The sequence below is a fragment of the Cydia fagiglandana genome, chromosome 27 (assembly GCF_963556715.1).
Source record: "Cydia fagiglandana chromosome 27, ilCydFagi1.1, whole genome shotgun sequence".
Classification (NCBI taxonomy): Eukaryota; Metazoa; Arthropoda; class Insecta; order Lepidoptera; family Tortricidae; genus Cydia; species Cydia fagiglandana.
This window is the reverse complement of record NC_085958.1, coordinates 3,855,052-3,880,427: the sequence shown is the minus strand read 5'-3', so window position 1 is coordinate 3,880,427 and position 25,376 is coordinate 3,855,052. Positions and strand designations below refer to the sequence as shown.

The window sequence follows — 25,376 nt, the reverse complement described above, 5'->3', positions numbered from 1 at the left end:
CACTCACACAAGCATGGTAAGCGTTCACCTACACGAGCTTAGCTGTGCTCGTAGGAACGCGTTTGTTTCATACATTTGATCGCCAGTGTCCGGGGTGTGACATTATGGAAAATAATCGGTATGACAATTGATCGTTAGGGCATGTGCCAGCGAAATGCTATACATGGAAGTATTCTGTCCGCTCAATTATGACCCAACGCAAACTACCCCGCGATAGGCGGTACTTACAAACTGCTCGATTGGCAATCTCAGTACGACCGAGATGACAGTCAGTGACAAATGGCTAAATTGATTTATAAAAACAACGTTTTTTTGTAATTAAAAATATATTCATGTGTCGTGAAGTGGTGCAGAAGTTATTTTAGTTCATACCAAGGACAGTGGAATCACTTTTCACTTGTAGTAAACAGATAACTTCAGTAGAATTTGGAAAAACATGACGATTTATTTTCAATACGACGACAACTTTCATAACAACATACGACTTTTTAAATTGCGAGGATAATAGGGACGGTGTTATGCCAAATGAAGTATACTATTTTATTAACTTGTGTTTGGTTTAGGTATTTTCTATATAATTATAAATGTACATAGTAATAAATTCCTTCTTACAGATTTGTATTTTCCTTTTTATTTCATGAGATGGAGCTATAAAAAAACTACCTCATCATATCAGCCCTTTATCGCCCACTGCTGAGCATAGGCCTCTCTTCTAGTACGCCACTTGTCCCGGTCCTGAGCTAATCTCATCCAACAGTGACCCGCAATTTTCCGGATGTCGTCCACCCAACGAGCCAACGGACGCCAGGCGCTTCTTTCATTTGAAAGCGGCCACCATTCTGTTAACATTTTAGTCCACCTGCCATCACTCTGCCTAGCAACATGTCCTGCCCAATTCCATTTTAGTTTGGTAATGACGAAACCCACGTCATGCACCTTGGTGCGGCGACGGATCTCGACATTCCTTACTCGATCTTGAAGCTTGATACCGAGCATGGCGCGCTCCATGGCTCTTTGTGCTACGCGGATTTTATGCACAGCCCCCTTAGTGAGTGAGTGAAAAAACTACCTAGTTATTTCAAATTATTAATCAAATTTGGTATTGTCATTTTACATTACTTTCCATTTAGATTCCCACAAGATGCTATTCGCAGAGAACTATGGAAAAAAGCTGTCCAATTAGAGAGACATGAAATTGAGTGGATGCCTGGCAAGATATCTAGAATATGTTCTATTCATGAGATATAACCCGTGAGATAATCATACCCGGTCTCCTATATGTAGATACATTTTTCCTATCATGCTTTCACTGAATTAATTTAACAAATACACACATTATCTGAAAATGTTGATCATTTGAATCCACCCTCTACTGTCACATATATGTAGGTTCTCTCTCAAGCCATTCCCGTCAGTAGAAAAGAGCGGCAAACATATTAACTCACATTATAGACGGGTCTAACGCGAATTATATTCAATTACCTCGATTTACCGACGTAAATCAGTTTCGTTTCGTATAATGTGAGTTAATATGTGTTCAAAACGCGAAAGTTTAAAATATTATAAGAGCGGCAAATTTAGAAAATGTAAGCGCGCGAACGGGTGTGGTCCTATACAAAATTTTAATTTTCACCTTTTTCTACTGACAATCTTGCTTGACCGGCTATATACATATAAAATATTCTGAACTGAAAGTGGGGATTTATTGTGACTCCGCCTTTTCAAATATTTGTGATCGTGTACCCGTGTAAATTTTGCAGACTGTATAGCCAGTCCGATTTCTAAGATCAAGTTCGCCATACATTTACTATGGCGTACTTGATCTTAGAAAAACGGACAGACTATACCTGAACGTGAATTCGCACTACCATACAGATTGATAATAAAATATACAAAATACTTATTATAGCGGAATACATTTATACAACAATGATATATTTACTTATGTTGAGTTAGTCTGTCATTTCATAACAACATTTTAACTAGTTATCTTTTAATCTGCATTAAATTATTATACGTGAATTATTTGACTGGTTCTTCAATGTATGGCATAAACCTGTCCCTGTCCAAGTCATATTCTAATCAAATATGAACCGCGAACTCTCAGCGGCCAGTACGTACAGCAAGAAGGTTATTAGCGGATTAATGTCGCTGATTGGTAGTTATTGACATTATATGCATTTCATCTACACTTAGCTATGTACCATTAGTGTAATAAAGATGACTATTATTTCGTTTACCAGCTTTGATTACAGGCTCTGTAAACGCGTCGTATTATTTGAATGTAGGCGTAATTGTGTATGTGGTATGTGTGCTAATTTGGCCCGAGAATTTGAACGGTAATGTTCCTAAAGTCGGTATCCATGGTTATATATGATCGCAGGCATTAGCCCATTAGGACAAACCAGTTAGGGCAAGTGACTTTAGGACAAACGTTGTTAGGGATTCAGAATGACACCCAAGGTTATGATTCCATGAATAAGTACCTGGAGATGGAGGAGGCGTCCGCCCGCAGCGGTGGCGCGATCTGGTGGCTGATGCCGAGCACCCAGTCCGTCACGTATTCCACCATATATATATATACACATTACAATGAATACCTGGAGATGGAGGAGGCGTCCGCCCGCAGCGGTGGCGCGATCTGGTGGCTGATGCCGAGCACCCAGTCCGTCACGTATTCCACCATATATATATATACACATTACAATGAATACCTGGAGATGGAGGAGGCGTCCGCCCGCAGCGGTGGCGCGATCTGGTGGCTGGTGCCGAGCACCCAGTCCGTCACGTATTCCACCATATATATATATACACATTACAATGAATACCTGGAGATGGAGGAGGCGTCCGCCCGCAGCGGTGGCGCGATCTGGTGGCTGGTGCCGAGCACCCAGTCCGTCACGTATTCCACCATATATATATACACATTACAATGAATACCTGGAGATGGAGGAGGCGTCCGCCCGCAGCGGTGGCGCGATCTGGTGGCTGGTGCCGAGCACCCAGTCCGTCACGTATTCCACCATATATATATACACATTACAATGAATACCTGGAGATGGAGGAGGCGTCCGCCCGCAGCGGTGGCGCGATCTGGTGGCTGGTTCCGAGCACCCAGTCCGTCACGTATTCCACCATATATATATATACACATTACAATGAATACCTGGAGATGGAGGAGGCGTCCGCCCGCAGCGGTGGCGCGATCTGGTGGCTGGTGCCGAGCACCCAGTCCGTCACGTATTCCACCATATATATATACACATTACAATGAATACCTGGAGATGGAGGAGGCGTCCGCCCGCAGCGGTGGCGCGATCTGGTGGCTGGTGCCGAGCACCCAGTCCGTCACGTATTCCACCATATATATATACACATTACAATGAATACCTGGAGATGGAGGAGGCGTCCGCCCGCAGCGGTGGCGCGATCTGGTGGCTGGTTCCGAGCACCCAGTCCGTCACGTATTCCACCATATATATATATACACATTACAATGAATACCTGGAGATGGAGGAGGCGTCCGCCCGCAGCGGTGGCGCGATCTGGTGGCTGATGCCGAGCACCCAGTCCGTCACGTATTCCACCATATATATATATACACATTACAATGAATACCTGGAGATGGAGGAGGCGTCCGCCCGCAGCGGTGGCGCGATCTGGTGGCTGGTGCCGAGCACCCAGTCCGTCACGTATTCCACCATATATATATACACATTACAATGAATACCTGGAGATGGAGGAGGCGTCCGCCCGCAGCGGTGGCGCGATCTGGTGGCTGGTTCCGAGCACCCAGTCCGTCACGTATTCCACCATATATATATATACACATTACAATGAATACCTGGAGATGGAGGAGGCGTCCGCCCGCAGCGGTGGCGCGATCTGGTGGCTGGTGCCGAGCACCCAGTCCGTCACGTATTCCACCATATATATATACACATTACAATGAATACCTGGAGATGGAGGAGGCGTCCGCCCGCAGCGGTGGCGCGATCTGGTGGCTGGTGCCGAGCACCCAGTCCGTCACGTATTCCACCATATATATATACACATTACAATGAATACCTGGAGATGGAGGAGGCGTCCGCCCGCAGCGGTGGCGCGATCTGGTGGCTGGTTCCGAGCACCCAGTCCGTCACGTATTCCACCATATATATATATACACATTACAATGAATACCTGGAGATGGAGGAGGCGTCCGCCCGCAGCGGTGGCGCGATCTGGTGGCTGGTGCCGAGCACCCAGTCCGTCACGTATTCCACCATATATATATACACATTACAATGAATACCTGGAGATGGAGGAGGCGTCCGCCCGCAGCGGTGGCGCGATCTGGTGGCTGGTGCCGAGCACCCAGTCCGTCACGTATTCCACCATATATATATACACATTACAATGAATACCTGGAGATGGAGGAGGCGTCCGCCCGCAGCGGTGGCGCGATCTGGTGGCTGGTGCCGAGCACCCAGTCCGTCACGTATTCCACCATATATATATACACATTACAATGAATACCTGGAGATGGAGGAGGCGTCCGCCCGCAGCGGTGGCGCGATCTGGTGGCTGGTGCCGAGCACCCAGTCCGTCACGTATTCCACCATATATATATACACATTACAATGAATACCTGGAGATGGAGGAGGCGTCCGCCCGCAGCGGTGGCGCGATCTGGTGGCTGGTGCCGAGCACCCAGTCCGTCACGTATTCCACCATCTTATTGCGAAACTTCATCTCCTAAAAGACATAAACACTTTGAATAATTTTACGGTTACATATAAAAACTATTAGCGATGGATTTGAATAATTTTACGGTTTAGACTGACTTGTTTTTAGTCACTCGCGCGACATGGTTCCTGATTTCTCGGCGCGCGCGCAGCGTGCGACGCGGCGAGCCGCAGTACGCGATACACGGCCGTCGTGAACGCTGCTCGCACTATTAGTGCTTGAGAAAGGAGACCTAGGCTCTCCGAAACATATCGCGCGACTAAAAACAAGTGAGTCTAAACCGTAAAATTATTCAATGTTAGTATGTCTCATAAGCATGGCGTTCCTTAGTGTAAGAGGCCAAGATCCACTTCGGGTCGCTGCGCCACGGCAGTAAGTAAGTAAGTAAGTATGTCTCACAACAGCTTAAATTGGACATAAACACTTGTTACAGTAAATGGATTCATATATCGACAGTAAGAGAACTATTCAATCAATAATTTATTTATTTCTTTGAATGTAGTACATTAGTAAAGATGTAATAACATCATTTTGTTCCGCACATCCTGCCTGAATAGGCATAGAAATAATGAGTTTTATCTTAACTGCATACAAGTAATAAATACATTAAATAATTAAGAGAAACATTTCGAGCAATTTTCGATTTGAAAACGTCAGCGACCCTATTCAACAGATTCAATATGTTTGAGCCTCAAAAACCTTTATTAAAATTAAATTATGGGAATTAAGTGAATGTTGAAATCTCACCTGTCGGAATGCTAGATCGTCTCTCCTCCTCATCATGGCTTCGACAACTTGGCAGAGCTTCGTTTTGATGTGCACAGACAGCACCGTCATATCAAGATGACGAACGTATCTGTAACAAGGCAATTTTAGAATTGTATCGGCTTACACAGGAGACGTAACTCTTACTGAACTACTTTTATTATGACCGTGCGCTTTGGAGGGTCTGCCATCTTGTGGCCTGAATCGGAAACATATGTGCACTTGTACACATTTATAGAAAGTTCAAACTCCTTCATATGGAAATGCCGCCAATGCTTCTTGCTTGCTTCAAATTGGAAACTATTATCAATAGCTTTTTCACCTCAGCAGCACGAACAAGGGTACTTTGCTTCTTAAAAACAGTGAGCAAAATGCGATTTTGCTCACTGAGTGAGACAAAATGACTCAGTGAGCAAAATCGCATTTTGCTCACTGAGTGAGACAAAATGTCATTCAAGTGACTTTTATAGTCAAATGTCGTTTCAACATGCGGGGTCTATTACAAGTTCGATATACTTGGGTTCTATTATCTCTGTCCCTCTAGGTATGTTCTCACTGCTTAGGGTGAAAAATTTTGTGTGCTACACGAGATCAAAGTTATTTACATCTCGTGCGCTTTTGAATCCCTTACTACGCTCAAGATTCTAAATTAGATTCACTCGCTACGCTCGTGAATCTATTATAGAATCTTTCGCTTGCACGGGACTCAAAATAAGCACTCGAAGAAATATCAAACTTTGATCTCTTGTTGTACAAATAACTATTACCTACCTCACTATAGCAAGCATGAGACCCTCTATAGACGTAGTACTGAGGTGCTCCGAAGGTTGTCCCGTCTTCTTGTTATCCAATATACTCTTCATTATGAATATCGTGTGTTCTACGAATTGGGTGTTGATGTCGGTCAGCATCACCTGCGAAAGAGGACCTTAAATGTAGAGCGGTAAGGTTGGTTTTAGGGTGGCACATGACTAAGGAAAATTTGCTGTTCCAAGTTCATTATTTGGACGTTTTCTAAAATAAATATCGAAAACCTGATTCTTTCAAATCTGGACATTCTTGGGCTCATTCTACTCAGAATCGAAAGCATTCTCCATCCTTCCATTAAAAAAGATGTCCCAAAATGTCCATTCCAATACGTCACGTTTTATTATGAGAACATTGAGTTGAAAGAACCCAAAAACACCAGGATCTGTGAGAATCGGGTTTTCAATATTTATTTTAGAAAACGCCCATTTGGCACATGGATCCCAGGATTTGAAATAATTATTTTTTAAGGTCCGTTGATAATGTAAATAATGTAGAGGCGATATAATGCCATGACACATGTGGTGCGTCATATACTAAGCTAAAGTTTAATGTGATGCATTAAACTGCAAAACGTAATTCAAGACCAAAAAAAGTAAGTCACCAGCCACCCATTACAGGCTGTGGATTTTTAGTGAATTTTTAAAGTGACCATAATTTTTAAAAAACATGGGTTGGTTTTTTTTTTTGTATTTTTATGATAACTGTTATGACTTGGTCTATCATCCGTTTACGGCTTGACGTCGAATTCTGGGACACCCTGTATACTTGCTTCAATAATGGCTTTAATCTGATCAAACAGTATTGGGTACAGCGCTGGCGACATCTCGTCGCTAAAGAAATTTGTGATGGTCCTAAAGCGTCATAGTACATTTGTGACGTACCTGTGCGTCATGGCAAGTCGAAAGGCCTCATTATTGACACAAGTGTGTCATAGGTCAAAAATAACATACCTGCTGTTGTTGGTCAAAGAACTTGTCAATAATGGCTTTAATCTGGTCAAACAGTATTGGGTACAGCGCTGGCGACATCTCGTGGCCGACCAGCTCTTTCACGTGGCTTTGTATTCGTTTACCGACCGACTGTTGTCTCCTAGTTTTAATAAACTTAAGGTTTTTATGAGACGCAGTAGGTCCGTCAGAAAGGCATCGCTACAGACAATTGTGATGCTCCTAAAGCGCGTCATAGTCATAGCACATTTGTGACGCACCAGGTGCGTCATGGTATGTCGAAAGGGCTCATCATTGACACGACATGTGTGTTATAAGTCAAAAATAACACCGCTAAAGAGCTTTGTGATACAAACCTGCTGCTGTTGGTCAAAGAACTTGTCAATAATAGCCTTGATCTGGTCAAACAGTATCGGGTACAGCGCTGGCGACATCTCGTGGCCGACCAGCTCTTTCACGTGGCTCTGGATCTGTTGGCCGAAGCGTTCGTTGCTACAAAGCAGGAGGCGGAGGAGTTGGCCGATGAATCTGGGGACAAGTTTGAGTTGGTTTGAGTTTATCATCATAAAACATTTTATATAGGAGTCTGCTGGAGTAAAGCCCCCTTCATAAGAGTTTAAGCTAAAATCCGAATAGATCAATACGGATTAGGAACTTTACACACACCTTTTAATTTGTGTATGGAAGTTTACTAAAGATGTTTTCTTTCGTACAAAAACAATCGGTTAAAGGGAAAATAATATTTTCGTATATTACTTATACTTTCGAAAAAGTATTTGGTAAGAATAGCGGGTAGAATCCGGCATGGAAGCATGGTCTCTATAGCGTCAAAATTAGTAGTAGCATAACTAAGACTTGCACCGGTTTGGCAAACGAAACATTTCAAGTGACTACATCGTCGGGTGACAAGCAAAAGTCACTAAGTACCACCACAAGTTCATAGTCATAGTGAACCATATTAGTACTAAAAGAAGGTCGATTTTTGTTTAAATTTTTTTTAGTAGTTAGTGACTTTTGCTTGTCGCCTGACGACATGATCCAAACATACAGGACACTTAATACCTCGTAAAATTTTTGGTTCATTTTTATATCGTGTTATAATCAAAAATATACATATAATACTTACTGTGTGACAGGGCAGTACTGGACTTCTTGTGAGCTGTTCGCCAATACGTTGTATTTTCTCGAATCTAATAACAAAAAATATATCGAATTTAGTTAATAATGGTAATAATTTATTGCGTTATTCATAAACGCGTTACTGGACTGAATTAGCTAATAATCGCCGCAGAGGGCCTACCGCGAACTATGTTCGACGTGTTGCCTCCCTGTCACACTTACGTACGAATATACAAGTGCGATAGAGAGGCATCACGTCGAACGTGGTTCGCGGTAGGCCCTCAGTTTCGTTGCGGTTGCAGGACGCAGCAAGTGGTTGCATCAATGCTTTGTTATTTCAGTAAAAATTGGGACCTAAAGAGACTTCATACCCTCACAATAAGGTTAAGGGGATCCCATGCCCCAATGACCCTCTATCTGAATTCCTTAATTTTCTAATGTTTTTTGTAGCTTATTAGCAACGGCGGTAAGCAATATACCTATAGTATCCCATATTTACTTCAAAGTTCATTCTTCTTCCTGGCGTTATCCCGGCATTTTGCCACGGCTCATGAGAGCCTGGGGTCCGCTTGACAACTAATCCCATGATTTGACTTAGGCACTAGCTTTTACGAAAGCGACTGCCATCTGACCTTCCAACCCAGAGAGGAAACTAGGCCTTATTGGGATTAGTCCGGTTTCCTCACGATGTTTTCACGGTGTTTGTTGTGTGTTGTGATACTTCAAAGTTCATTGTCATCGAGATATTTGGCATCAAAGTTGAACAATTTTATTCCGAAAAACTGGTGACTGACCAGTTTTTAGAGACGTCAAAGACGAACCCAAATATCTCGATTACGTATATGTATGTATGATATAAGTTGTAACGTGTTTGTAAGAAGTGTAACGTAGATACGTTACGTAACCTAGGTTACATTTATAAAATTAAATTAGATTGTAAAATAACTTATGTGGCATTAGAATATAAATACTTTAATAATAAACACTTGTCTTAAATACACTAAAATAATATCACTTTAATATTATTTACACAAAACTGTTCCCTCTAATTGCGACTTACTGTACTTCGAGCAACACTCTTTTTATTTGTTCGACGTAAACCGGCTAGCGGCGTCCCCGTCCCGCGGACCCTCTCTCCGCGCGGGCCCGCGCGCCAGTCGATCAGGGCAGGACAGATCTAGCTTTCGTCGCCGGCGCACGCTCGCTTGCCTTCGCGCAGCGACTTCTGTCGTGCCCGGCGAGAATGAATTTGTACGGTTATATTTATTAATTCCGTTCCTGCACTCATTTAGTGCAAATGGAATCATTTTTTTAGTGTTTAAAATCCCCTTTGGGTAAGTGTTGAACATTTCTTACGCTTATTCTAAGCAGGTAGATTTAAATGTTATTTCTAACGGCTATTTCGCTATGCTATTTCTTTGTGTGATTTTGCTTGCCACTTAATTCAAGTACTCTTGCATACATTTCACTCTTATTTCATCTCGTTTTAATTGCTAAATTGTGTTTATTTAAAGTCTATGAGTTAATTTAATTTCCAGTACTTTTTAAATTCAAATTTTGACCGTTAGATTCCTATACTCAGTGTTGTTTTATAACTTGTTCTTTTAAACATAACATCAGTGCAAAGTGTAAACTCCGTCTGACTGTACCATTCCGCACATCACCAAACTTTCACCATCATCATCACGCAGTACTGCTTCCTGATTTGCTTCTTGCCGTGCCGGGTACAGTCAGCGGAGACATATAAAGTACTTCTCTTCACACTATGGAAATAAATTCCAGGGAGCCTAGTTACGGCTAGAACCGTAGCCGTGAAGACCAACCGGCAGTTCCTGAGCGGCCCAGCTGACGTCCCTCAGCTCGTCCGTCTCCGTCTCCAAACCCGCAGTGGCTCCGGCAGCTTCAGGGGAGTACTTGCGTGGTGGAACTGTCCTCGGAGCAAAATCAGTACCGGCCTAGAACCCTACCCTACGACCTATTCGTGTGCTTGCGGCGGAGAATAAATTAGTTACTTTTCTTAACTCTTTGTTTAATTTCCTCTCCGCCTACCCGTAGCAGAAGTGTGTGTTTTTTTTAGACAATGTTTAAAAAAATCATAAAAAAATAAGTATTCATTTCTTTCGAAATCCGGTAGACAAAATTGGAGACGAAAGATTGAAGAACCGATAGCCGTTTGTCTTATAATTCTATCTGTAGTGCAAAAGTAGGAGATACGATTCACAACTTGTCAAAAATCGATGAAAACCTCGGGTAGCCCCTTAACGAATAATCAGTTAACTTTCCCTGCCAGTGTTTAAGCTCTGAGTTATTACAATTTGTGCCTTATACCAGTGGAATAAGGTGTTATATGGCATGCATATCATTACCGCGCGCGTGGAGGTGCGACCAGACGGTGGATGGTCGCCGCTGCAGGCACACGCCACCGAGCGCGCACAGAAACGATGTGATGTTCGCCCACTCCTGAATCTGCATCTGTTCAATATAATTCGATATGAGAATGGGGTTGGCATTCACCACTGGTGGACGACGGTCCAAAGAGACCTTTGATATCTTTAGGTGACGACCTGTATAATTAAACATTACCATTATCTGGGACCGAATACCGGTTTATTTTTCATGAAAATTAACCGGTATTCATATTTCGGTATCTCGGTTGTTTATGTATATTTTTGCATTTCATTTAGCTAATTTGATCAATCATTATCCTTACCTAAATACTATTCTAGAATATCAAAGAAATAATGTGAATGCTAATAGCTACATCCTTTCCCTCTCTTACATTATAACTCACCTCAAAATCGTGTTCGCTGCTGCTGTGATGTGAAACTCTTCGTTTAGCGACCGCTCTGTGTATCGCCTCCACTTGACAGTCATCCATTTTGATTATTTTGAAGCTTTCTCGCTCTCTAGCAACATCCAATCCCTCTCTTATATTATAGCTCACCTCAAAATCGTGTTCGCTGCTGCTGTGATGTGAAACTCTTCGTTTAGCGACCGCTCTGTGTATCGCCTCCATTTGACAGTCGTCCATTTTGATTATTTTGAAGCTTTCTCGCTCTCTAGCTACATCGAATCCCTCTCTTATATTATAGCTCACCTCAAAATCGTGTTCGCTGCTGCTGTGATGTGAAACTCTTCGTTTAGCGACCGCTCTGTGTATCGCCTCCATTTGACAGTCGTCCATTTTGATTATTTTGAAGCTTTCTCGCTCTCTAGCAACATCCAATCCCTCTCTTATATTATAGCTCACCTCAAAATCGTGTTCGCTGCTGCTGTGATGTGAAACTCTTCGTTTAGCGACCGCTCTGTGTATCGCCTCCATTTGACAGTCGTCCATTTTGATTATTTTGAAGCTTTCTCGCTCTCTAGCTACATCGAATCCCTCTCTTATATTATAGCTCACCTCAAAATCGTGTTCGCTGCTACTGTGATGTGAAACTCTCCGTTTAGCGACTGCTCTATGGATCGCCTCCATTTGACAGTCATCCATTTTGTCACCCTGCCCTTTGGGGTATTTCTGTAGCAATTTGCATAGGGAGTCCCTAAAAAAAAAAATTAGTAGAGAAATATATAGTGTTTATTTTTTATTTTTAGGGTTCCGTAACCAAAGGGTAAAACGGGACCCTATTACCAAGACTCTGCTGTCCGTCCGTCCGTCACCAGGCCGTATCTCACGAACCGTGATAGCTAGACAGTTGAAATTTTCACAGATGATGTATTTCTGTTGCCGCTATAACAAAAAATACTAAAAAAACAGAATAAAATAAAGATTTAAGTGGGGCTCCCATACAACAAACGTGATTTTTGACCGAAGTTAAGCAACGTCGGACGGGTGACCGTTTGTTTTTGCCTTTTTTTGCATTATGGTACGAAACCCTTCGTGCGCGAGTCCGACTCGCACTTGCCCGGTTTTTTTTTATAAAAGCAAGATCATGAGCACCCTAACTTAACCGGCGAGCGTGTATGAGGAAGGTCATTAAAGCGAAGGAAGCGAAAGAGGTATGTCAGGATCGTAGCAAGTGGAAATCCGTGGTCTCTGCCTACCCCTCCGGGAAACAGGCGTGATGATATGTATGTACTCTTATGTATTATTATTTAACTTACCAACATCGAAATGTTTCCTCCCACACCGGTTGCACGCCGTTCACGCAATGCTCTATTTTCCTCAATAACGCCATTATCCTCTTCTGTAGAGCTGCTGAGCCTGTCAAACATTAATTATTAAACTTATTAAACATTGCAGTAACACTTTTCTAAATTTTCAGTCTTGACATCTAGTTGTGTGAAAAGTATGAAAACAAGTTGCAGGAACCGTCTTAGTGTGACGCCTGAGTGGACGCTCGGAGCGGAGCGTTCGGCGGGGCGTGCAGCGTGGCGTCGGGCTCACAAGTCATTTGAGCCGCGTGCACTAAGGCCGCCCCTATACGTATGCATTTGTTTAACCCTTAAATGCATGATTTTTTCTTTTTGCCCGTAATTAATATATCACATAATTGTTTGCCGATTCTAGGAGAAATAGTAAAAAAAAAACATAACTTCGATTTTCACTGCGAAATCAGTGTTAGAAGTTGAATTGGCTAAATCATATTTATGTAAATATGTAACTTGCAGTAATAGATATATGATTTTTTTTACTACCATTAGAAAGGTACACTATTTGTGATATACCCATGATAAAGTTTTTAAATATAAAATAATTAAAAACCCCAAAAACACCGTTCAAAATATCATACTAAAAATTATCAACTTCTGCATTTTTCCAAGCTCCTCGACTTTTCGTCTTAAAACGAATGTAATTTTTATAAATTAAAAATATTGCGTAAATTTAACACTTAAATCATCACCCTACTACTTGACGGTTGGTATAAAGGTTCAAGAACGTAAGCCTTTTTTTTAATCTGCGAGCTGTCTAATGCTTTGTAGACATTTGGCAACACTATGCATTTAAGGGTTAACATGCACGCCGCACGCCCCGCCCCGCTGCACGCCCAACTCGAGCGTCCACTCAGGCCTTACACTTAAAATAGCGTATCATGTAGCCATGTTGTAGGTAATCGTATTACTGTACACGTGTGAATACTTACTGTGAATATTTTTGTAAGTGCAACCACGTCCCATGTCCTGACTAGCTGCTTGGAACACAAACGGATCCAAATGCATAATGTGCGTAAAAATCTATGCGTGATTTCTTTAAATAAGAATTAAGTATCTGTCTGACAAGTCATATAATATCTATATGAGTAGGTATATACAGGGTGGAAAGATAAGTCGGGCCCTGGAGGGAAACTACCTTAAATCTTTAAGCTGGCTCATTTTACTTAAAGGAGACATTCCTTTATTTTTAAAAACAATCAGAACTGCGTTCAAAGTATTTTTCTTTTTTTCTTTAATTTGGCTTGTCTAAAAAAATCTTAAGTACTAAATATTAGATTTTATGGATACTTTGTACGACAGACGAGTGTAAGACCTAATGTTTCTTGGAGAAATGTTATCATTAACATTAACTGTATAAAAATAAAGGAATGTCTCCTTTAAGTAATAAATATACTTTTTTTAGGTAACCAGGTTTCGGAAAAAAATAATAATTCTGTTTTGTCAACCGAGAATTTGGTTTCGACAGTGGCCGAAAGGATAGTTTATTGGTATTACCGGTAGTAAGCACGGTGGAAGTATGCGCCACCTCTTGAAACACGGCGTAGTTGGGCAGAAGGCACTGCGTGGTGATCTCGTCGGCGCCGCACCGGATATCCGCCTCCTGGCAGAGCAGCGCGAAGCAGGACATCGCGACTAGCACCACGTCCGTGTCGATGGACCAGAGACACATGAAGAAGACCACCTGAGGAGAAAAAACGTGAATGAAACTTTAAGAACAAGAGTGTTTAAAAAACCAAGTTGGGGTTGGCAACTGTCAAAGGATTTCCTAGGAGGCACCAGCGTAGGTTTTACCTATCTCTAGTTTTGTTATATGAGATTTGCCTAAATGGCTAGCATCCAAGCAATATTGGCGTATTCCTTGTGCTTGGCCAAGAACTCGTTCCGAATGGTAGACATACTACCAGTGGTTGGGACCCTACCAATCATACCAATGCTTGGCACCCTACCAATCATACCAATGCTTGGCACCCTACCAATCATACCAATGGTAGTCATACTTGCAGTGGTTGGCACCCTGCCAGTGGTTGGCACCCTACCGGTGCTTAACACCCTGCCAGTACTTGGCACCCTAACAGTAGTCGACACTACAAAATCAAACTAACCTCCAATTTGATGTGAGCCTGCTTGCATATAGGTATCTGTGAGCCGACGTTGGCATACTCCTTGTGCTTGGCCAAGAACTCGTTCCGACATGTCAGGATGTCGCGCAGCCACCGGAGCACCTCGCGGTAGTTGCCGATCTGACGCTGGATCAGTTTCTGACTGATATTGTAGAGGATTTGGTCATTCCGAATGGCAGTCGTACTATCAGTGGATAGCACCCTGCCAGTGGCTGGCACCCTACAAGTGCTTATCACCCTGCCAGTGTTTGGCACCCTACCTATGGTAGTCATACTACCAGTGTTTGGCACCCTACCTATGGTAGTCATACTACCAGTGGTTGGCACCCTTCCAGGGGTCAGCATCCTGTCAATAGTTAACACCCTAACAGTGGTTAGCACCCTGCCTGTGGTCGGCACCCTACCAGTGCTTAGCACCCTGCCAGTGGCTGGCACCCTACCAGTAGTCGACACTACAAAATCAAACTAACCTCCAGTTTGATGTGAGCCTGCTTGCATATAGGTATCTGTGAGCCGACGTTGGCATACTCCTTGTGCTTGGCCAAGAACTCGTTCCGACATGTCAGGATGTCGCGCAGCCACCGGAGCACCTCGCGGTAGTTGCCGATCTGACGCTGGATCAGCTTCTGACTGATGTTGTAGAGGATTTGGGAGCTGGGGAAGAAAGGGGGTCATTTTTAGAACTGAGGCCCAGCCATACAAATGAATAATGCAAAATTTACCATAGAAATTAGTGTAGTGTAGTGTCCTTTAGTGTAGGAAATAGAGCTGATTTTGCGTTGTTCAAAAACTGAACAGAACAACTATGTTGCAATCGAATATGACTTAAATTTTATTGAACTGAATAACTGGCTAAAAAATAACTACATTCCCGTTGCCAAGGAGGTTTTGGGATTATACTGAAGCAACGTTTACTATGGGACCAACCCCGAAATCGCGAAAAAAATTTGGCTGTTTTACACATTTTGGCTGGTCTATTTTCTATGGGAGGGTAATTTTTTATTTTCGCGATTTCCTGGTTGGTCCCACAATAAAAGTTGCTCAATATAATCCCAAAATCTCCCTGGCGTTGCTTCTTGTGATATCTCGCCCATGCCTGTCTGGTGCACTAGTGATACTAGACCCTTGAGCAGGTGGTTGACACCCTACTAGAGTTTAGTTGTTGACGGTTGACATCCTACCAATAGTTGACAGTGTTGACACCATACCTGTCGTTGGCACCGTACCAATGGTTAAAACCGTAATAGTGGTCGGCAACCTTCCTCGCGATCTCGGTGTCCGCTTAGCTGCCGATTTGTCATTTCGTGATCGATCACGTTATTGGTGTTTGCAAAAAGGCATTTCGTAACCTCGGTTTCTTGATGCGTCAAGCAAAGGACTTCACGAACATTGCAGCGATACGAGCAGTGTATGTGGCCCTCGTAAGGAGTCACCTCGAATGGAACGCGGTAATCTGGAGTCCACACGAAGCTAAATACAAAACCATGATGGAACGTAGTCAAAATAAATATATTAGGCTTCTTTATTTAAAACTATACGGCGTATATCCTGGATATCCCTTGCTGTATCCCACACCCTTCGTGTTGGGAATGGTAGGGTATAACAAGCTAGAGGTGAGGCGGGAACTTGCCCTTGCTTCATATGTAGTGAGGGTGCTAAGAGGCGAGTTATGTAACCCCGGGGTCCTGCACGCCCTGGCGCTGTACGTGCCCGACAAAACTTCTCAAGGAAGCTCCCCTAACGAGGGCTGTTCGCACTATCAATAAAGTTGCGTTGGGGTTAGACATATTTACCACTACCACTATGTTAATATTAAGTTAAGTTTTATTTATATTGACAATAACTCTGATTATTGGTTTGTCGCTTATCTATCGCATTAGGTAAAACCTGTAATGATAGATTTAAGTTTTAATTACTAAAAAAAAAAAATATACTCTATTAAAAGTACCACTGGTTGGCACCCTACCGGTAGTTGGCACCCTACCTATAATTGACACTCTACCAATATACTAGCAGTCTTCCTGGCGTTATCCCGGCATTTCGCCACGGCTCATGGGAGCCTGGGGTCCGCTTGACAACTAATCCCATGATTCGACGTAGGCACTAGTTTTTACGAAAGCGACTGCCATCTGACCTTCCAACCCAGAGGGGAAACTAGGCCTTATTGGGATTAGTCCGACCAATATACTAGCAGTATTCACCTGATATCCCAGAAGGTGTTAACCGGCGCCTCAGGGTTCCACATATGGACGCGATCAGGCCGATGCAGCGCTAGTAACGCGTCCATCGCTTCTTGTGATATCTCGCCCATGCCTGTCTGGTGCACTAGTGACACTAGACCGTTGATGAAGTGGTTGACACCCTACCGGTAGTTGACACCCTACCTATAGTTGGCACTCTACTGGCAATATTCACCTGATATCCCAGAAGGTGTTAAGCGGCGCCTCAGGGTTCCACATATGGACGCGATCAGGCCGATGCAGCGCTAGTAACGCGTCCATCGCTTCTTGTGATATCTCGCCCATGCCTGTCTGGTGCACTAGTGACACTAGACCGTTGATGAAGTGGTTGACACCCTACCGGTAGTTGACACCCTACCTATAGTTGGCACTACTAACCTGATATCCCAGAAGGTGTTAAGCGGCGCCTCCGGGTTCCACATATGGACGCGATCAGGCCGATGCAGCGCTAGTAACGCGTCCATCGCCTCTTGTGATATCTCGCCCATGCCTGTCTGGTGTACTAGTGATACTAGCCCGTTGATCAGCTCGGTGGTTGAGGACTGGATCTCAATCCCTGAGCGGCCGGGGTTCTGTAAAAATTAAGAAGCATTTAAAGAACTATGTATATCATTTACAGCGGTCATGAAATCGAATTAACGGAAACATACAGAAAATCAAACATGAGATGCATTCAATGTGACGTTATACATGGTGTGTCTGACCATGGGGCTTTAAATCCAGGGCTTGATTTTCCTCGCCAAACTGAGCTACTTTGTTTTACTATGGGACCAATCCTAAAATCGGGGAAATTTTTTTGGCTTATCCATAGAAAACTTCGACATCTGATCAGCCAAAATGTATGAAAAAGTAAAAAAATATTTCGGGGTTGGTGCCATAGTAAAAGTAGCTCAGTTTAGCGAGTAGAATCGAGCCCTGGATTTAAAGCCCCATGGTCAGACACACACTGTAGAGTGGATTATCACAAAACTCGTAGTAATAAAATAAATCGTTTTGACGTTTCATAAAGAGTAAAGGATTTTAGTCAATAACTCTCATTAATACAGTTCCCCATTCTTAATGTACAGCGAACTGCAAAATTGAATGGACACATTATAACTGGAATTCATTGATTAAGTGACCATGCACTTATGCAGCTGGGTGTACAAAATGTTATGGTACGTGATATGAAATAAAACTGCTCCGATACTTATCTAAGTCATTTGAACCTATCGTTATCTTGGCTTATGTCAAAGTTCGCTATCCTGCTACATTATGAACTACCATGGGCATCATATTTTACAAGCAGTCATAGTTTATTCGGTTTTTTAGGGATAAGTTCGCCTTTGTACTTGTTACTAATTGTATGTTATTTTTAATATGTCTCTTTGTACAATAAAGAGTTTTACTACTACTACTATAAGTAGCATGTATACAAATACAAATACTCTTTATTGCACACCTCAATAAAAGAAGACAATACAAAAGAAAACAGAAATACAGGCAGAGGTAAACAACAGGCGGTCTTATCGCTAAAAAGCGATCTCTTCCAGACAACCTATAGTCGCTTATTCAAACAGGTTACTGACATATTAAACTCTCGTACTTTGTACACATATTTAATATCATTAAATATAGTTTACTGACAGACAACGCACAGCCTAAACCTCAGATGTTTTAGAGCTCCACAAAAAATGGATACTAGACAATTCAACCCATGGGAGAATGAAAATGAGGTTAAAGCTTTTAACGTCTCCTATGTGAAAAGTCGCTAGTAATTTATTTAATATTATTAACGACAATTAATTCCGATGTTTTTCATATACTTACACTCAACATCAGCATCGGATCAGCGTGTATACTCGTAAGCTTCACCATGCAAAGCAGCTGACTTGTTAAACTTGGCTTGCACTTCTTTAGATTTGAGGGAGCGGCATCGACTACGTCCCTTTTCATAGATAACGTCACATATACAGTGTGGAAAGATAAGTCGGGCCCTGGAGGGAAACTACCTTAAATCCTTAAGCTAGCTCATTTTACTTAAAGGAGACATTCCTTTATTTTTAAAAAGAAACAAAACTACATTAAAAGTTTTGTTCCTTTTTTCTTCAATTTGGCTTGTCTAAAAAAATCTTGAGTACTAAATATTAGATTTTATGGATATTTTGTACGACAGACGAGTGTAAGACTTAATGTTTCTTGGAGAAATGTTATCATTAACATGAACTGTATCGACTAGTAGAATAAAATTGCGAGATTTTATTTTTTGTAATTTTTATTCGGTTCGAGTCCCGGGCGAGGCAAGCGAGTTTTAGAAAATCTTTGAATGCAGTTTTTTTTCTTTTTAAAAATAAAAGAATGTCTCCTTTAAGTAAAATGAGCCAGCTTAAGGATTTAAGGTAGTTTCCCTCCAGGGCCCGACTTATCTTTCCACACTGTATATACTTCTACCTTGTGGGCCGGGCACATATGTCGCAGAGATGATATGAGATGGAGCAAGTGTGTCCTAGCGTGGAGGCCTCGTTCAAAAAGACCAGATCACAGACCTCCAACAAGATGGGAGGATGACATTATAAAGATAGCAGGCCCACTCTGGAGGAGAGAAGCAGCAAATCGGGCTGCTTGGAGGAGTTTTGGAGAGGCTTATGCCCAACAGTGGGCGCATACTCGCTGAGGAAGAAGAGATATATACTTACGCTCAACATCAGCATGGGATCAGCGTGTATAGTTTAGTTTAGTTTAGTTTATTGATCTCTCAATACAATTTTCATAGTTACTTAATGTAACATAATACATAAGCAATTACTTATCGTATAGCGATCGTCGGATACAAAATAAATAATTAAATTACAATTAAACAGTAGTTATATACAATGGTATATACTCGTAAATATATCACAAAATATTATTCATGTCAAAATATTTCTAATAGCAAATCATAAAATCACACAATGTCAAAGATAATAATAAAAAATAAAATAAACAATTTTAACAGAGTACTACAGAGTACCTATCAATGAATAATTTAAGTTTTTACACAAAGTCAAATTAAATCCAAAGAATAAATAGAAATTAGAGACATGTCAAATGAAAAATAAAAATTAATTGAAATAAGTATCTTAAAAATAAAAAAAACAAAACGAAAACAAAATAACAATTTACATTACATAATTGGTCAATTTAATTCGAGAGATATTCCTTTACTGAGTATAGGGATTTCTTAAGTAAAAAGGTTTTTAGTTTGCGTCTGAACGTCATGTCACTTGTCTCCTTTTTTATGTCATTTGGTAGGTGCTCGTAAAAAGTTGGACCTATTACACGTGGGTTTCTAGCATGCAATGCTGTGCGACGCGGAACAGTCCGAAGTTTTCCCGTGCTCCGGAGGCATTTGCCCACAACTTCCACTCGCTTAAATTGAGACAGGTGTATACGCGTGAACATAATGACCTCAAAGATATACTGCGAGTAGTGGGTCATAATCTGATGTTCCGCAAACAGTACTTTACAGGACTGCCTCTGTTTTAGCCCGAGTATAGTCCTCAGCGCCCTTTTTTGCATGATTAACACCCTGTCCGCGTCGGTCGAGTTACCCCACAAGATCACGCCATATGCCATAAGCGAGTGGAAGTATGCATAGTATGCCTGCCTTAGCGCATCACTTGAAACCAATGGTTTCACCTTGCGCAGTGCAAAAATCGCACCACCCAGGCTACCACACAGCATGTTTATATGTTGCTTCCAGCTCAAGGTTGGATCCAATGTAAATCCTAAAAACCTACACGTATCGGTTGTCGGGATAGGACACTGAATATTCGCGTTAGGGACGCACCTACCCGAGAATAGCATGACATTCGATTTGTTGACGTTAAGAATCAATCCGTTTGCCGAAAACCATCTGTTAAGCTGGTCGCATACATTCGTGACCTTGTAATTAAGTTGCTCATAGGTTGGAGCGCTGACAATCACAGTTGTGTCATCGGCAAACAAAATGATTTGGCCATTTTTTATAGCAGATGGCAGGTCATTTATGAATGCGAGAAATAGGGTATTTCCCAGAGCGGAACCTTGTGGGATTCCCACCGTCACGTTGCCAGTCCCTGATCGCATTCTTTTCCCTCCCGCCATCACTTCTACTGTCTGTGTTCGGTTTTCTAAAAAAGATTTCAGGAGATTACCTTGCAACCCATAACACGAAAGCTTTTTAATAAGTAGGTCGTGACTTATGACATCGAATGCTTTGGACAGGTCACAAAAAATGCCAGCTACTTTGTGCCTGTCATCGATAGCGGTAGTGATGCTATCAATCATGTTATACGCTGCAGTAGTAGTAGACATGTTTTTTCGGTAAGCAAATTGTCTGTCAGTCAGTAAGTCGTTCTCGAAATGTTTCATTAGTTGTTGGGATAGGATGGACTCGATGATTTTGGATATGTTGGGTACTATTGAGATCGGTCTATAGTTATCAACGGATGTTTTATCACCCTTGTTTTTGTAGACAGGGCACACTCGCGTGCTCTTGAGTATGTCGGGGTAAACGCCTTCCTTGATCATCTCGTTGATGAGGACAACTAGGGTATCCGAAAGTAATGGCCAAATCGACAGCAGGATGTTGAGTGATATGTCGTATATGTCAAGTGTGTTACGACTTTTTAACATTGTTTTGAGGGTGCGATCAAGGTCAGCACGTGTGACAGAGGGAAACCCATAGGCATGAACATCAGCGATCTGTAGGTGATCGTTTAGACAATGCATCGCGAGTTGTTCATTGACGCCTATGTTGTAGTTGGACGCGACACTCAAAAAATGACTGTTAAGATGGTCAGGAACATCTAATTTATGAACAAGAATTGAATTACTTTTTAAAGTAATGTCTTTCCTGTCCTGTGATTGAGAAGTTTCTTCCTTAATTATATTCCAAATTTCCTTTGAAGGATTACGACTGTCTTTTATTCTTTGGGTTGTGTGGGCTTGCTTGGCTTCTAAAACTTTACGTTTAATCATGTCTGAGTAGTACTGGATACTTGTGGATATACTAATGTCATCTGGATATTGTTGCCGAAAGTGAGAAAGGTCATTTAAATTTTTAATATAATTCAAGATATCGTCAGTCATCCATGGAAGATTCGGTTTATTTTTTAATTGTATCCGTTTCACGGGGAAATGAATATCAATATAATATGTCAATACACGTATTAATTTGCTAAACTTATTGCTAATGTCAATGTTATTTTTAAATATAAAATTCCAATCATAATTCTCAATGTCACAGTAAAATAAATAAATCGATTCATCATTAATTAGCCTACGTTCTAGAAAGTTATTTGTTTCCTCGCGGTACGGATGTCCCACTGTTAGCGTAAATAGCTGTGCGTTATGGTCACTTATGGGTGTATCTATCGGCGAAGCGGTGACGTCACAGGTGTTGTTTACTATGCCGCAGTCGATGGAGGTGGAACTCTCCGCGCACACACGGGTCGGAAACCCAACTATATTCGCGCATCCATAACTGGCCAGTATATCATTCAGTTTCATTTTTTCATTTTTTTCGGAAAGGAAATCAACATTCAGATCGCCAACCAATATGAACCTTTTTTTTTCTAAAGTTACCTTACTCAATAATAATTCCAATTTATTTATAAATATGTCAAAATTTCCCTTACCAGTCCGATACATCGCAATAATAATCAATTTTAAATTAATAATTTCAATCGATGTTAACTCGAAATGATACTGGACCGCAACGCTTTGTAGGTCGGCGCGCTGTTTATACCGAACATCGTTCCGTATGTACAGCGCCACACCGCCATGTGCTATGCGCCCGCGGCAGTATGCATTTGCGAACTCGTAGTTACATAACCTTACTTTGTCAATTTCGTTGCTTTTGCACCAAATTTCGCTACATGCCAGTACGTCTGGTTTTTCAGTGTCCAGTAAAATATTCAACAAAGCGGTTTTGCCACAAATGGATCTTACATTTTGGTGTATTACTTTGAAAACCGAAGAATTCGCTAGTTTGGCAGCCGATCGCCGCTGCTCACTTTGAAGTTTTTTGGCTTCACAATGTTGAAGATTCTAATGGACACACCTTCTGGCCAGTGCTTACGATTACGGACCACTCCTACTTTATTTGCTGGTACATCAATCTTGAACGATGAATAATGTCCTCTCGTCACCGTCAGCTGTTCACACCTGTCGACCTGGATGTCCAATATGTCCATGGTGGACTTGATGTGGTCAACCAAGTCCGCAGAAGTAGTTTCTTCACTCAGATTGAAGACATGGAGACTAACAGAACGAGGAGCAGCCGCTCCTCCTATAAGCTTGACCATGCAAAGCAGCAAGTTCCTGTAAGCCGGCATCTCTGACTTATTAAACTTGGCTTGCACTTCTTTAGATTTGAGGGAGCGCCATCGACAGTCCCTTTTCATAGATAACGTCACATATACTTACGCTCGCACGCACTAGCAAGCGCAGCGTAGGACGTCCACCCACAAGATGGACGGACGACCTTGTTAAGGCCGCCGGAAGACGCTGGATGCGGGTCGCTTCCAACCGGTACGAATGGAGGTCCAAGGGGGAGGCCTATGTTCAGCAGTGGACGTCTTATGGCTGAGATGATGATGATATACTTACGCTCAACATCAGCATCGGATCAGCGTGTATAAGCTTGACCATGCAAAGCAGCAAGTTCCTGTAAGCTGGCATCTCTTCTGACTTGTTAAACTTGGCTTGCACTTCTTTAGATTTGAGGGAGCGCCATCGACAGTCCCTTTTCATAGATAACGTCACATATACTTACGCTCGCACGCACTAGCAAGCGCAGCGTAGGACGTCCACCCACGAGATGGACGGACGACCTTGTTAAGGCCGCCGGAAGACGCTGGATGCGGGTCGCTTCCAACCGGTACGAATGGAGGTCCAAGGGGGAGGCCTATGTTCAGCAGTGGACGTCTTATGGCTGAGATGATGATGATATACTTACGCTCAACATCAGCATCGGATCAGCGTGTATAAGCTTGACCATGCAAAGCAGCAAGTTCCTGTAAGCTGGCATCTCCTGAGACTTGTTAAACTTGAACTTGGCTTGCACTTCTTTAGATTTGAGGGAGCGGCATCGACAAAGTTCCTTTTCATAGATAACGTCACATATATATATATATCCTTACATAAGCAGTGGTGGCCGAGTAGATACGACGTCTGACTTTCAATCCGGAGGTCGCGGGTTCAAATCCTGGCTCGTACCAATGAGTTTTTCGGAACTTATGTACGAAATATCATTTGATATTTACCACTAGCTTTTCGGTGAAGGAAAAACATCGTGAGGAAACCTGCATACATCTGCGAAGAAATTCAAAGGTGTATGTGAAGTCCCCAATCCGCATTGGGCTAGCGTGGGGACTATAGCCCAAGCCCTCTCGCGCATGAGAGGAGACCTGTGCTCAGCAGTGGGCCGTCTTATGGCTGAGATGATGATGATGATGATATACTTACGCTCAACATCAGCATAGGATCAGCGTGTATAAGCTTCACCATGCACAGCAGCAAGTTCCTGTAAGCTGGCATCTCTTCTGACTTGTTAAACTTGGCTTGCACTTCTTTAGATTTGAGGGAGCGCCATCGACAGTCCCTTTTCATAGATAACGTCACATATACTTACGCTCGCACGCACTAGCAAGCGCAGCGTAGGACGTCCACCCACAAGATGGACGGACGACCTTGTTAAGGCCGCCGGAAGACGCTGGATGCGGGTCGCTTCCAACCGGTACGAATGGAGGTCCAAGGGGGAGGCCTATGTTCAGCAGTGGGCGCATACTCGCTGAGGAAGAAGAGATATATACTTACGCTCAACATCAGCATAGGATCAGCGTGTATATAAGCTTCACCATGCAAAGCAGTAAGTTCCTGTAAGCTGGCATCTCTTCTGATTTGTTAAACTTGGCTTGAACTTCTTTAGATTTGAGGGAGCGCCATCGACAGTCCCTTTTCATAGATAACGTCACATATACTTACGCTCGCACGCACTAGCAAGCGCAGCGTAGGACGTCCGCCCACAAGATGGACGGACGACCTTGTTAAGGCCGCCGGAAGACGCTGTATGCGGGTCGCTTCCAACCGGTACGAATGGAGGTCCAAGGGGGAGGCCTATGTTCAGCAGTGGGCGTCTTATGGCTGAGATGATGATGATATACTTACGCTCAACATCAGCATGGGATCAGCGTGTATAAGCTTGACCATGCAAAGCAGCAAGTTCCTGTAAGCCGGCATCTCTTCTGACTTGTTAAACTTGGCTTGCACTTCCTTAGATTTGAGGGAGCGTGAGATCATACGAAGCGGCGTGTGGACTATGTAACCCTGTTGAGAATTGTTTGTGTTAAAATTTCCTTGATACAGTCAACGGTAAAAATATGGGTGTAGACAACTTACTCAAAAATATGTCCCATAGTTCTTAATTCACTGACATAAGAGCTATGGGACATATTTTTGAAATGATTTGTACACCCATATTTTTACCG

At 42.5% G+C, this 25,376-nt stretch overlaps 1 protein-coding gene across 1 annotated transcript in view; it reads right to left on the bottom strand.

The window, feature by feature from the left end:
- LOC134677801 (neurofibromin) overlaps positions 1 to 25,376 on the bottom strand; it is a 116,353-nt gene that overhangs the window by 75,540 nt on the left and 15,437 nt on the right. The window contains exons 12-24 of the mRNA XM_063536229.1: positions 25,057 to 25,215; positions 17,263 to 17,456; positions 15,115 to 15,298; positions 14,019 to 14,205; positions 13,454 to 13,501; positions 12,474 to 12,573; positions 11,773 to 11,911; positions 10,736 to 10,841; positions 8,377 to 8,440; positions 7,607 to 7,778; positions 6,265 to 6,407; positions 5,476 to 5,584; positions 4,631 to 4,737 (exon numbers count right to left, since the gene is read on the bottom strand). Of these exons, the coding sequence (XP_063392299.1) occupies positions 4,631 to 4,737; positions 5,476 to 5,584; positions 6,265 to 6,407; positions 7,607 to 7,778; positions 8,377 to 8,440; positions 10,736 to 10,841; positions 11,773 to 11,911; positions 12,474 to 12,573; positions 13,454 to 13,501; positions 14,019 to 14,205; positions 15,115 to 15,298; positions 17,263 to 17,456; positions 25,057 to 25,215 (1,712 nt within the window). The remainder of the gene's footprint in view (positions 1 to 4,630; positions 4,738 to 5,475; positions 5,585 to 6,264; positions 6,408 to 7,606; positions 7,779 to 8,376; positions 8,441 to 10,735; positions 10,842 to 11,772; positions 11,912 to 12,473; positions 12,574 to 13,453; positions 13,502 to 14,018; positions 14,206 to 15,114; positions 15,299 to 17,262; positions 17,457 to 25,056; positions 25,216 to 25,376) is intronic.